This window comes from Camelus bactrianus, chromosome 10, assembly GCF_048773025.1.
Source record: "Camelus bactrianus isolate YW-2024 breed Bactrian camel chromosome 10, ASM4877302v1, whole genome shotgun sequence".
NCBI classification, from domain to species: Eukaryota; Metazoa; Chordata; class Mammalia; order Artiodactyla; family Camelidae; genus Camelus; species Camelus bactrianus.
This window is the reverse complement of record NC_133548.1, coordinates 32,357,446-32,372,184: the sequence shown is the minus strand read 5'-3', so window position 1 is coordinate 32,372,184 and position 14,739 is coordinate 32,357,446. Positions and strand designations below refer to the sequence as shown.

Sequence of the window (14,739 nt, the reverse complement as noted above, 5' to 3'; positions counted from 1 at the left end):
TTACCCATTTATCTGTTGATGGACACTTAGGGTGCTTCCATATCTTGGCAATTGTAAATAACACTGCTATGAACATTAGGTACATGGATCTTTTTGAGTTAGTATTTTTGGTTTTTTTCAGATATATACTCGGGGTGGAATTGATGGATCATATGGTAGTTCTATTTTTAGTCTTTTGGGAATCCTCCATGCTGTTTTCCATAGTGGCTGCACCAATTTACATTCCCACTGACAGTATATGAGAGTTCCCTTTCCTCCACATCCTCACCAACACATTGTTATTTGTGGTCTTTTTGATGATAGTCATTCTGACATGTGTGAGATGATATCTCATTGTGGTCTTAATTTCTATTTCTCTGATGAGTAGTGATGTTGAACATCTTTTAATGTGCCTCCTCTATGCCACATTTTCTTTATCCATACACCCACTGAAGAGAACTTAGGTTGTTTACATGGTTTGGCTATTATAAATAACGCCACAGTGAACATGGGAGTGAAGATATCACTTCAAGATAGTGATTTTGTTTCCTTTGTATGTATACCTAAAAATGGAATTGCTGGATCATATTGTAGTTCTACTTTTAATTTTTTGAAGAGTCTTCATACTGTTCTCCATAGTGGCTATACCAATTTACATTCCCAACAATAGTACACAGCGGTTCCCTTTTTTCAGTTTTGCTCTTTGTAAACCAATATCCAGTTTTCCCAAAACCATCTATAGAAGAAACTATTCTTTCCCCACTGATTATTCTTGAATCCTTTGTCAAATATTAGTTGACTGTAATACGTAGGGTTATTTCTGGGCTTTTGAGTGTGTTCCCTAGGTCTATATGTTTATTTTTATGCCAGTACCATACTATTTTGATTACTATAAATTTGTAGTACAGTTTTAAATCAGGAGTATGATGCTTACTGCTTTGTTCTTTCTCAAGATTGTTTTGGCTATTTGGAGTCTTTCATGGCCCCATACGAATTTTAGGATTGTTTCCTTTATTTCTGTAAAAATTACCATTGGAATTTGGATAGGGATTGCAGTGAATCTGGAGATTGCTGGCGTAGCATGGATGTTTTTATAATATCAATTCCTCCAGTTCATGAGCATGGACTACCTTTCCACTTACTTGTGTCTTCTTCAATTTCTTTCTCAATGTCTTGTAGTATACAGTATATAGTTTACATATCTTTTACCACCTTGGTTAAATTTACTTCCAGATATTTTATTCTTTTTGATGCTATTGTAAATGGGATTTTTTATTAATTTCTCTTTTTGATAGTAAGTGGTTAGCATATAGAAACACAACTGATTTTTGTATATTTATTTTTATCCTGGAACTTTACTGAATTTGTTTGTTAGTTCTTACAGTTTTTTGGTGGAATCATTAGGATTTTCTTTGTAATTTAAGGTTATCTGTAAATAGAGACAGTTGTACTTCTTTTCAATTTATATGTCTTTTATTTCTTTTTCTTGACTAATTGCTGTGGCTAGGACTTCCAGTACTCTATTGAACAGAAGTGGCAAGAATGGGCATTCTTGTCTTTTCCCTAATCAAAAAGGAAAAGCTTTCAGCTTTTCACCATTGAGTATGATGGTAGCTATGAGCTTGTCATATATGGCCATTATTATGTTGAGATACATTTCCTCTATACCCATATTGATGAGAGTTTTTATCATGATGGATGCTGAATTCTGTCAAATGCTTTTTCTGCAACTGTTGAGATGACTATATATTTTTAATCATTTATTTTGTTGATGTGGTAGGCATTTATCACTATGAACTTCTTCCTAGAACTGCTTCTGCTCCATCTCACAATTTTATATTGTATTTACAGTTTTCATTTGTCTGAAGATATTTTTTGATTTCTCATTTGACTTTTCTTAGACTCATTGTTTGTTCAGTAATATATCCTTTAATCTCTGCATATTTGTGAATTTTCTGGTTTTCATTTTTCTTGTAATTGATTTCTACTTTCATACCATTGTGGTCAGAAAAGATGCCTGATATAATTTCAGACTTTTTAAATTTATTAAGACTTGTTTTGTAGTGCCAATATATGATCTTTTCCTGGAGAACATTCCATGTGCATTTAAAAGAAAATATGTTCTGCTGCTGTTGGATGGAATGTACTGTCAATGCCTGTTAGGTCCCTCTGGTCTAACATGTAGTTTAATTCAAATGATTCCTTATTGATTTTCTGTCAGGGTGATCTATCTATTGTTGAAAATGGGGTATTGAAGTTCCTGACTATTATTATACTGCTGACTGTTTCTGTATTTCAGATCTATTAATATTTATTCTATGTATTTAGGTGCTTCTCTGTTGGGTGTATACATGGTTATAAGTGTTATATCTTCTTATTTGATGGATCTCTTTATCATTATACAAAGACCTTCTTTGCTCCGTATTGTGATCTTCGTCTTAGTCTATTTTGGCTGATATAAGTATAGCTAATCTTGCTTTCTTTTAGTTTTCATTTGCATAGAGTATCTTTTTTGCATCTCTTTACTCTCATTACATGTGTGTCCTTACAGCTGAAGTGAGTTTCTTGTGGACAGTGTATAGTTTGGTCTTGTTTTTCAATCCATTCAGCCACTCTATGACTTTTAATTGGAGAATTTAGTTAATTACATTGAAGTAATTATTAATAGGTACGGACTTACCAATGCCATGTTTTAAATAGTTTTGTGATTCTTTTGTTCCTTTTTTCCTCTCTTGCTCTCTTCCTTTGGGATATGATGATTTTCTGTAATGATATGTTTTATCTTTATCTTTTCATGTCTTTTACAGGCTTTTGTTCTGTGATTACAGTAAGGCTTATGTGAAACATCTTATAGTCATAATAGTCTATTGCAAACTAAGACAGATTAACTTCAAATGCATACTAAAGCTCTATATTTTCACCCCCTCCCATGTTTTATGTTTTTGGGGTCATAGTTTACATCTTTTTAGTTTGTGTATCCTTTAACCAGTTATTATAGTTATACAATTTTATTGTAGTTAGGGTTTTTTTTTTTTTACTACTTTTGTCTTTTAACCCTCATATTAGATTTACAAGTAATTTACCCACCACCGTTATAACGTTAGAGAATTCTGAATTTAAGTATACATTTACCTTTACCAGTGAGATTTATACTTTTATATGTTTTCATCTCAGTTTAAAGAGGTCCCTTTAACATTTTTAAAAAGCCATTCTAGTTATGATAAACTCAGCTTTTGCTAGTCTGGAAAACTTTCCAGGTAGAGTATTCTTGGTCCTCAATTTTTTTTGTTTCCAATTTTGCCTATGTGCTACTTCTTTCCAGTCTGCAGAGTTTATGCTAAAAAAAAATCTGCTCATAGTCATAAGGATCCCTTGTACATAACAAGTTGTTTTTCTCTTGCTGCTTTCAAGATTTTGTCTTTGTGCTTACTTTCTGACCTTTTAATTATAAAGTATCTCAGTGTGTTTCTCATCATTTTCATCTTTTTTGGAACTCAGATGTTTTCCTAGATTTGATATTTCTTTCTTTTTTCCACGTTAGAGAATTTTTTAGCCACTATATCTTTGAATATGTTGTCTGTCTTGCTTCTCCTTCTGAGATCTGTATTATGCAAATGTTGGTCCGCTTCATAAGATCCCATAACTCCCTTAAGCTAGCTTCACTATTTTTCCTCTCATTTTTCATTTTCATTTTATTAATTTTGCTGCCTGGATGATTTCTACCTCTCTTACTTGGAGTTTGCAGATTCTTTCTTCACTTTATCTGGTATGCTGTCAAACCCTTCTATTGAATTTACAATATAATAATTCTATTCAGCTCTATGGTTTCTATTTACTACTTTCTTATATTATCTGTCTCTTTGTTCAAATTCTCACTTTGTTCATGCATTGTTCTCCTGACCTTGGTAAGCATCTTAGTGACCATTAATTGAACTCTTTCTCAGCTAAATCACTTACCTCCATTTCATTAAGGTCTTTTTCTGAGGTTTATATTTTATTTGGAACATATTCCTCTGTTTCTTCATTTACCTTGCCTCTCTGTGTTGATTTCAGTGCATTAGATAAAACAGCTACCTCTTCCAGACTTGAAAGTGTGGCCTGTGATTGTACAAGCTTCCTTCTTTGTTCTTAGTGGCTCCTAGTATTTGGATTGTGCCAACACCTGTTTGTGTCCCAAAAGGGAAGATCTCAGTCAGCACCTAGATGCAGGCTGTTTGGAAGCTGGACCCTCAGGCAGCAGCTTTTAAAGTAAGCAAATAGATTTCTTTCAAGGAGAGATTGGAAGATGGGCATTTGTGTCTGTTGCCTTTACATTTAGTCCTGGGGAGAAAGCCAGTTAGGAACTGTTTCTTTGTTTGCTGCGGTAATCAAAACAGTACAGTACTGGCATAAAGATAGGCATACACACCAATGAAACAGAATGAAGTCCAGAAATAAATCCACACATTTATGGTTAACTAATCTGCAACGGAATTTCCAAGAAAACACAATGGGGAGAGAACAGTCTCTTCAACAAAGGGTGCTGGGAAAACTGAATATTGACTTGCAAAAGAGTGAAATTGGATCCTTATCGTACATCATCACAAAAATAAACTCAAAATGGATTAAAGAGAAATATGAGACCTGAATCTATAAAACTCCTACAGGAAAATAGAAAGAAATTCTTTATGACATTGGCCTTGGCAATGATTTCATGCATATGACACCAAAGCCGAGGCAACAACAGCAACAAAGAAGCCAGACTATATCAAACTAAAATGCTTCTTCACAGCAGAGACAACAGTCAGAGTGAAAAGCCAACCCATGGAATGGCAGAAAATATTTGCAAACCATGTATCTCGTAAGGGGTTAATCTCCAAAATATATCAGGAACTCCTGTAGCTCTATAGTAAAAGAAAAAACTGATAACCTGATTGAAAACTGGGCACAGGACTTGAATAGACATTCCTCCAAAGAAGTTATGCAAATGGCTAACAGGTATATGAAAAAATGCTTGATGTCATTAGTTATCAGGGAAATGCAAATCAAACCACAATGAGATGTCATCTCACATCTGTCAGGATGGCTATTACTAAAATAACAGAAGACAGGTGTTGGTGAGAATGTGGAGAGTTATAATGAACTTTTGCATACTATTGGTGGGATTGCTAAATGGTGCAGCTTGAAAACGGTGTGGAAGTTCCTCAAAAATTAAAATAGAACTGCCATGTGATCCAGCAATCTCATGTCTGGGTGTTTACCCAAAATAATTGAAATCAGGATCTCAAAGTGAACTTTTTTTAAAAATCGTATATGTTATATATTATACTATATATAATATTATATATTGTACATATAGAGAGAGAGAGACAGAGAGGGAGAGAGACAGGAAGAGAAACAGAGAAAGAGACATGCTGTGCTGTGAAATGGCTCTTATGTTTTCCTTTAATTTTCCTAAGCCTGAGAAAGTGGTACATTTGCTTGTATGATTTCAGTAAAAGACAGGCAGACAAAATCTAGGTATTAGTAAAGGGTCAAGTTTAAATATTTCTTCAGATTATCTGAATGAAGAAAGAGAGCAATGTTCCTGAAAAAAAATTATTGCATGGACTGTTGTCTAAGAAACTCATTTGTACTTATATATATATATATATATATATATGTGAGTTATGTCAACACTATTACATAGTATTTTGCTAAAATTAATAATTTTATAATTTTATCATCAAACATAATAGTGACAGAAGAACCATTGTGCAGCCAATATGATTTTTTAAAGCAAAGAAAAATCCAGTTATTTTTCTTCTTCATTTGTTTCTCCATCTCTTTATTGTGTTTGTTTTTATACATTTCTTTGCCCGCAGTCACATTGTTTTTGGAGTTTTGGAAACAGCGACAAGCCAGACTGGAATATGAATGGGACCTGGTGGACTTTGAAGAGGAACAGCAGCAGCTTCAGCTGAGACCTGAGTTTGAAGCCATGTGCACGCACAGGAAGATGAACACAGTGACTAAGGTAGATCGGGAAACTGAAATGGGCAGCAGATGTTCCAGTGAACACACTGCTGCAAGTGGCTTCTCAAATAATGATGTGTATTTTAATTTGCCTTTAAAATGTTCTCCAACATATAAATCATAAAGGCTTTTTTTACTTGCTTCTAATATACATTTCAAACACATGCAAAAGTAGATAGAAATGTCAAATAGGCCCCAGGGTGGAGCCATCACCCAGCTTCAATTAATATTAACTCATGGACAGTCTTTCTTCATTTATACACCTACCCCTCCCTGCCACTATATTATTTTGAAGCAAATTCAAGTCATCGTATCATGAAATACATAGTCTTACTACTAAGTGAAATCAAATGAAGTGAAAAACAGTGTGTGTGCTGTGGGCTTTGCATATAAATATATATGCATGGAAATACATATACTAATTTAATACATAAAAATAGTATTGTATTAAGGTAGTGGGCTTATGAGTGATCACTTTATTAGACAAATGTTTATTCACCTAGTCCATTCTAATTGTTTGTAATGGAAACATCATCACACTGGTGTCTGAGAAGGAAAGTCTAGATTTGGGGATAACTGGCAAACTAGCTGTATATTGTGAGTTATTTGATTTCTTGGCACCTCGTTTTTTGTTTTTTGTTTTTTGTTTTTCATGTGAAAATAGAAGGTACTTTGCAGACTCTTGGCCACATATTCTTGGAGTTTCTACCTTCCTGTTAACTATAATCGCCATGTTACCTGACACTATTAGAGGGAGAATAGAATATGTCTCTAACATGAGAATATGTCTCATTTAGAATATGTCTAAAAGTCTCTTCAGTAGAATTTCCTACTCTGTTCAGGATACTATTCTTGTCTATAATACTTAGAATTCTTTTCACAGTTTAGACATCCACTAAACATTTATTAAATTGCATTGATACATTTTTAAAAAAATTCAGTAAATGAATAAAGAGAAAAATCACTTCAGAAAATACATTAACAACTTGGGTGGCAATTTGAAAGTAATTAAAATATATTAAAAGAGATATTATCATAATAATGACTTCTATCTATTCATACTTAATGGGATAAAAAAGAAAATAAAAGCAGGCCTATTGGCTTTGCCAAAAATTATTGACCTAAAGACAATCTGTACTGAATGTTTACATTTGTTTATTTTTGTTTGTTTTTGTTTTTTTGTGGGGGGAGGTAATTAGGTTATTTTATTTTATTTAATTACTTTAGAGGAGGTACCAGGGATTGAACCTAGGACTTCATGCTTGCTAAGCATCCACTCTACCGCTTGAGCTAAACCCTCCCCCCCTTACATTTGAAACCAGTTGAAGGACAGTATGTATTAATTCACTGTGAATCATCTACTTCACTTAGCTCTAATGGTTTTGAAAATGAGAGTGTTTTTTGTTTGTTGTTTTGTTTTGTTTTTTACTTTGTTGCAGTGTTCCTTCAGTGGTTAAGCACAACCAGAACTTTACATTTGAGTCTACTGGGAACACACACACGCATGCATGGACACACACACCTGCACATACAAATATGCGCAGGCACACGAACACACATACACTGGATACACACATGCACACACATGTGCATAATCACATGTATGCACACATATCTGGGGGTTCTGTTAGCATTCAGTTCTTTCTGAAAATCTTTAAGATTGTGAAAATATAAAATCTTATGTGTTAGATAGAATTACATGATTTCTGCTGACAGCTTTTTTTACTATATGGCAGTATTTGCAGAGAGGGATAGCTCTGCCTCTTGAGATAGCTAAAAATATCAGCTGATATGGTTAGTATCTTTCATTAATGATTTAAAAAACATAATGATGGAAAAGTCTGAGCCCCTGAACTGTGGAAGAAGACAATTAATACTGTAACTATAAATAAGGCACCCTATTTAGTATCATGCAGAGCAATTACAGCATCCCTCAGGTTTTGAGTTTGCTTTCCTGTCTATCTCACCCTGAATACCACTCTAATTCAACACTCAGGAAATAGTGTGTATCTTGTATATCTCATATAATTTGTAAAATATCTCATCTAAGAGCCCTACAGATTTCTACTTAGAAGTAAGGAGCCATTACTTTCCATGAGCAGTAGTGACCCCACTCGGGAGGTTTCTACTTTAACGGGACTTTGTGATTTTGACTATTGCTTGGAGTCCTAACTTTAAGGGTAGATTTTGAATTTTGCTGTGATTTCTTCAAAATTACAGGAGATGGAACCTCACATGCCTCTATGTAATCGTATTCCATGGTACTTTTTATCGGGAGCCACAGTGACGTTATGGGTGAGTGTTCTTTAAAAACTGTTACCATCTATTTGATGTAAGGTCGTATTGGGATTATGTCAGCAGTTTCATCTACAATGGCTCTGGAGTCCCTCTCTTCCGTCCCCTTCCACAGTATTTTTTTTTCAGTAGCGCTCTTATATAAGATAAACTGTAATTTACATGGATGTGCCATCATTGAATCTTGGAAAAGGAGTTGGGGGAGAGAGAGGTGCTTCATCTTAAAGCCTGGCCTTTCCCCCTTCCAGCTGTTCAATAATTTGGTGATAACTTGAAATCAGAACAGAATAACAATTTGATTGCAAACTATTTGGTTAGTTTTTAAAAAATTATTAATTCATCTTTATCTCCATTTATAATATCTCTACAAAATGAAAAATAACTTCATACTATTAAGGTTTACTCTCTTGCTGAGACAAATGGAAGAAAATGTTAATTCTACTTGAAAAATTTAATCAGTATATCCCATTGTGAGGGAGTCAGGTTTTCTCCATGCCTTTAACTGATAGATTCCTCCATCATCGTCATAATCTGCCTTCCCCTTTACGGATTTATGTCCTCTTACAGTTGACCTTTAATTTTAGGAAAAGAGGCAAATGATACCCTCTGAGAGGTTAGCGTGTTGAAGTATAAATAATTAGTAGTTGTAGACTATAGTTTAATCTCACCAGTCAATACTGTCTCATAATGTTTTATCTTGGACATTTCTTGTTAAAAGATACTGGTTTTTCTATGTTAAATTTGTGTTTTCCTAGATGATGTAACAGTCATTTTAGGAGAGATGATAAAATAAAAAGGGGTAATAATCAGTTTGGGACACTCTTTGAAAAATATTCTGGAGTGTGGTTCTAGAAAATCACTCTGTCTTTTATTTCTGGTACTCATTCAGTTTGATTCAGTTCCTCAACTTTCAGAATAAAATTCTCTAATCATTGATATAAATATTTTTGTGTTTTTTGCAATATGGGAAGGTATAAAATTCATACCAGATCTATACAAATATCTAAACTACCAGGCATATCAAATGACTAATGGCAATATTCTGAAGGAAAATGAAATCAAATCTTTAAACATATTTTTCTTGGGAAAATAAGTAATCTGTACACTACGTGTTTAACTACAGCCTAGAGCAGAAGTTGCCAAACATTTGCTGTAAAAGATATATTTTTGGCTTTGTGGACTACAAATTGTCTCTGGCACTTAATTGTCTTTATTTTTCTTTACAACTTTTAAAAATGCAAAAAAAAAAAAAAAGCCCACATTCTTACCTCAAGGGTTACACAAGAACAAGTAAGACCATAGGCAGACTCTGGCCTGCTGGCTAGTTTTCCAACTTTTTCCAGGGGATGGACCTAGAGGATGGGCAATGAATATTTTTTTATTTTTGACTTACTGAGCTGCTACCATATGCCTGTCTCTAACCTTTTTACTTTCCTAGTTTTCATTTCCTGCTGTATATGGTGAGAGAGACTGATTTGGTTTGCTTTCCAAAATAGAGTCGCTAAACTTAATACATGAGGTGAGAAGAGTGTTTCAGATAGGCACACATCATAGGGTTACAGAGATGAGAGTGAGCAGTTGTTTGCTTCCCTTCCCCAGATGTCTCTGGTCATCGCGTGCATGGTAGCAGTGATTGTGTACCGCCTGTCCGTCTTTGCCACCTTCGCTAGCTTTGTGGAAAGTGAAGCATCCCTGAAGCATGTCAAAAGTTTCCTCACTCCACAGATAACCACCTCACTCACTGGGTCCTGCCTGAACTTCATTGTCATCTTGATCTTGAATTTCTTTTATGAAAAGATATCTGCCTGGATTACAAAAATGGGTAAGCTGGCCAGATGGTTAGTATTACTCTGAAAAAGGGTTCCTGCCAATGCTGTACGTCCATTTTGGATCACCCCCAGCAAGTGCAATATTTTAAGGCACTTTTGCTCTGCAAGTTGACCCACAGCCTGGTGCTTCAGAATCCCCGAGCAGCTACATTCAGGTGTATTATAATGGAAGCAAGAAGAAGAACTAAAAAAAATAAAAAATAAAAACAAAACAAAACAAAACAAGAAAAACATTCTTGCCTTAATTCTCCCTTCATGGGGCTGGTTGAAGCCTAAGTAAAAATCTTCACTTTTCTCAAGACACAGATAATTTTTATTTCATATATATGGTTTTTAGATTTTGAAAACCATTGTGAGAAAAAAGGACATTCAGGTCCTCCTGAATGTCTTAGAACCTGAATTATTTTCTTTCAAAAATTTAAAAATTTCTCCTAAAGCCAAGAGGGAAGTTGCAGGAGTACTGGGTGGAGTGGGAGATTGAGTCAGGGCGAGCGGCTTGGCACAGTTGCTCCTGGTCTGGCCCCCTGCAGGTTGGACATACTATCAGAGACGACTCCAGCCTCAGCTTCTCTGGCAGTGCTCTCTGCAGAGGCTCTCGCCTCTCTAAATCTATACACTGACGTGCCAACGGGAACCAAAAAGGTAGCACTGTATACTCAGCACCAGAGCAACTACTGGGAAGCAACTGTAATTAGATACCATTTTCAAATCTGAAGATCTTCTACCTCAGTTTTACTTCTTTTTTCTGCTAGCAACAGCAAAAAAAGAAATAAAAAATTCATGGTAAATAGAACCCAAAAACAAAGCACCTAAAAAAAAACCTTCAGCTTTCTCCAACGAGGAAAATCACTTGTACTCACATTAGAGATTTTGTAGGAGTGCAACTAAATTTCAGTAAGACGGAGGAGTTATCTGTGTTTTTAGAATATGTGTTACTACTTCGGTATCGCTAAAAATGTCATGGATTTGGCTGGATCAGCTCATGCTTTTGGGAGATCGTCAGCTCAGGAAAACATGCTCCCTTACTCTTCTGTGCCTTATGTTGTTCTACTGTGGTGCGAAGAGAAGCTAACAGTTTCTTATCTGTGGAATTCATTAAATGATAGATCATGAGCATGCATTTTAAATAAAAGAGAGGGGAAAATGTGTACTATTACTGCCATTATTTGCATGACATCATTTTCACAATTGATAAAGCCATTTAATTCATGAGAGGAATGCACAATTCAGTTTGGAAATCATCCTCTGCCCTTTATATAATTTACTCTGCTTAAACGTGATTGAAAACAGATCAGAGAGAGAGATCTGATATGCTTACAGGATACTGGAGAGTGTATGGGGATGAGCATAGGCTCTTCAGCCCGATAAGGCTGTGAATTCCGTATTCTGACTGTGTGACCCCAGGCATGTATTTCATCCCTCTAAATGTAATAAGGACAGCTTCGTAAGCTTCTCCAGTGATTAGATTAATACAAAATCTCTAACAGAAAGCCTAGAACATATCCATAGTTACTTAATATTGATCAATTATGACCAGAGTGGGGAGCACTTCAATAGACTCTCAGAATAACATGACTAGATGTCCACTTGTCCTGAGGAGTACAACATTTAAGGAAGGAGCATTATTAAACCTTGGTGTTTTTTATTTACCAGAACTTCCTCGAACTTACCAGGAGTATGAGAGCAGTCTTACCTTGAAAATGTTCCTGTTCCAGTTTGTGAATTATTACTCGTCCTGCTTCTACGTAGCTTTCTTTAAAGGGAAGATCGTGGGCTATCCCGGAAGATACACATATTTGTTTCACGTGTGGAGAAGTGAAGAGGTAAAAATTCTCTTGAGAAGTGAGGTTTGTGGCTTCAGTAACTCAGTGTTAACTAAATACCTTCCGGTGTGCCCAGTGCTAAGTCAGGTGTTACCAAGTTGCAGAAGTCTAGGACCCTGACTCTGTCTACAGAGGGTATTGGTCTTGGAATCCTGGTATCTGATAGACTTTCCAGTTACTTTTGGGCAAGAAGTTATATTTTACCTATTATTAGGTATAAAATTCGAGCTATGAACTGGAATGAGTAAGTTCTATATTCCTGAAGGCTTCTGGCAAAGGACGGATGATAACTTTCTGGAGGTACAGCAAAAAGGGCTCCACCATGTGTAGAGTTAGACCAGTTCAGTGGCTTCCAAACCTGGCTGTGCATCTAGATCATGTGGAGAAAATAACAACTTCCAGCGCTAACCCAGATATAAAGTTTCAGAATCTTCTAAGGATGAGACCCAGAAATCTGCTTTTAACATATTTCACAGTTGAGTCTAATGCAGCTAGACTGGTACTGCGCTGTGATCGTGCTTGGAACGATTGAGCTAAATATCCCTTTATATCCCTTTAATATCCATTCCAACCCAAATCTTCAGATTCTAACTGTCTGGCTTGGGATTTCTTTTGTTGCAGAAGTCCATCTTTCATCATTCACTTTATTTTTCTCCTTTTCCTTCTTATTAGTGCGATCCTGGAGGCTGTCTAATAGAATTGACAACCCAGTTGACCATCATAATGACTGGGAAACAGGTCTTTGGAAACGTTAAAGAAGCCATATATCCGTATGTATGACTTAGAGTTTTTGCTTGATTTAAGTAACCACGAGAGATTTCCTCTGGAAAATTTGATTATCATGGTACCTTTGATTAGCAAAGGTTTACATCAACAACAACAAAAAAAAGACTTCACTTTTAATCAACAATCAAGACCATATTAAGGGAATACAGACTTTTTAAAATATGCATCTCTATTGCTTGAGTAAAGTTGAGGGAAAGGTAATTATCTCTCTCTCCTGTGAAGATTCCACTGGGAAATCTAAGTGTTACATGCTCTGTAGATTTTTCTACATGCTTTATATTATTTTTCAAAACTACTAAAAGTTGAACCCTTTAAAAATGTCTGTGTTCATGGACACCTCTGTTACCAAACCAAACTCAGATCTGCTCACCTGTGTGCAGTAAATCCAATCTGCTGACACCAGTTGTGGTGAAGGGAAGTGTGGCGTTTACTATAAGGCACCAAGCAAGGAGTCCTGGACACCTAGTGCTGTAAAAGCCGGAACTCTCTTGATACATTTCAGGAAAACGTTTTTAAAGACTAGGTGAGGGAGAGGGTCTCAGGGCATGTGATCACCTCGTGCACTGTCCTCTGATTGGTTGGTGGTGAGATAAAAGGCTCATGTCACAGGGGTCCCATTATCAGTCCTTAGGTTCCAGTCCATATGCTCATGGTCCTCAAGTAGTCAACATCTTCTATTCTGTGGAGGTTTTCACATCTGTAGAACATCTCAGGACATGTGCATCAGATACTGGTATCTAGGTTACTTTAGAGAGGAGCTAAAGCAAAGGACATGGCCGGGAAGGCCCCATAGGGTCCTGCTTGGTTGTACATCTAGGCCATGAATGAAATGCTAACACATGAAAGCATCACTCTCTGTCCCAAAAGCATAGCAATAATGAGTACCTTATAAAAAAAGAAAACCAAAGTGACAGCTGATCTCAAATATAAGGTGAAAATTTCCATGGGAAAAAGATTAAGAATTATAAGCCTGTTATCTTGTACGGCTCCAGCTTTGGAAATGATAGTGTCAGAGTTTAGCACCTGCAGCGTGAAGTGGACCAAAAGTGCACCATTTAAGACAGGGGACTAGCCAGTTTCACTGTACTGAAACCAGGAACTAGGTTTATTCCTATTTATTCATGAAAGACAGTAGAAAGCACCCTCCTCCTCTGCTCTCGCCCAACCCACCGTCTCCTCGTGCTCCTGGGGTGCTACTTCGTGTGCTGACAAAGGCAGGCTTACCCTTTCAAACAGTATTTGATACACCACGTCCCTAGTATTGCCACATGTTTTTTAAACCCTAGGTCTAGATTGAGAAGCTGGAGAGCAGAATGGAGGTAACTCCTAACCCAAACACAAGAGGGAGAATAAAATATGCACAGAGAGGAAAAGAGACAGTCAGAGGAGTAAAGGAAAAAAGAAACAAGTACAATTAAGCCTACAAACCAACATTCAAAAACTTGCAAAGCCCCTCTTCCCCACTCTCCGCGACCTGCAGGACCATGCATGCCGCACAGCAAGAGCGAGCCTCGTGCTAGGTCTTCATGCTGTTCCAGGATTTGTCTGTTCCTGCATCAGTACTCCCCTCCCCTAGTTAACTCTTCAGTTCTGGTGGGACAGGTTTTACCAACTTACTCTTCATCTATAGAAATGTCTTGGCTATCCTTGTTCTTTCATGTTTCCATGTGAATTTTAGAATCATCTTGTCAGATTTCACATGGAAAAGTATTTTGGGTTTTTGACTGAAATTACATTTTGATTGTTTCAGTGAAAACAACTGACATTTTATTATGCTGGGTCTTTTTATTCATGAACATTTATTTTGGACTTTAATGACTTCAAATAAATATTTAAACTTTGGCATATAGGTCATATATCTTTTGTCAAACCCATTTCTAGATACTTCTAATTTTAATTGCTATTGTAAATGATATCTTTTTAAAAATAATGTTTTCTACCAGTGTTTTGTGAGTATATGGGAATGAAATATGTAGATAAACTCTATTATTATTCTTAATAATTTTGTCTAATTTCATTTGGGTTTTCTATGC

At 36.0% G+C, this 14,739-nt stretch overlaps 1 protein-coding gene across 3 annotated transcripts in view; it reads left to right on the top strand.

Moving 5' to 3' along the window:
• ANO5 (anoctamin 5) overlaps positions 1-14,739 on the top strand; it is a 70,522-nt gene that overhangs the window by 44,573 nt on the left and 11,210 nt on the right. For all 3 annotated transcript variants that reach the window (XM_045523830.2, XM_010964760.3, XM_074372233.1), the window contains 5 exons: positions 5,823-5,974; positions 8,194-8,268; positions 9,868-10,090; positions 11,751-11,920; positions 12,593-12,690. In XM_045523830.2, the coding sequence (XP_045379786.2) occupies positions 5,823-5,974; positions 8,194-8,268; positions 9,868-10,090; positions 11,751-11,920; positions 12,593-12,690 (718 nt within the window). The remainder of the gene's footprint in view (positions 1-5,822; positions 5,975-8,193; positions 8,269-9,867; positions 10,091-11,750; positions 11,921-12,592; positions 12,691-14,739) is intronic.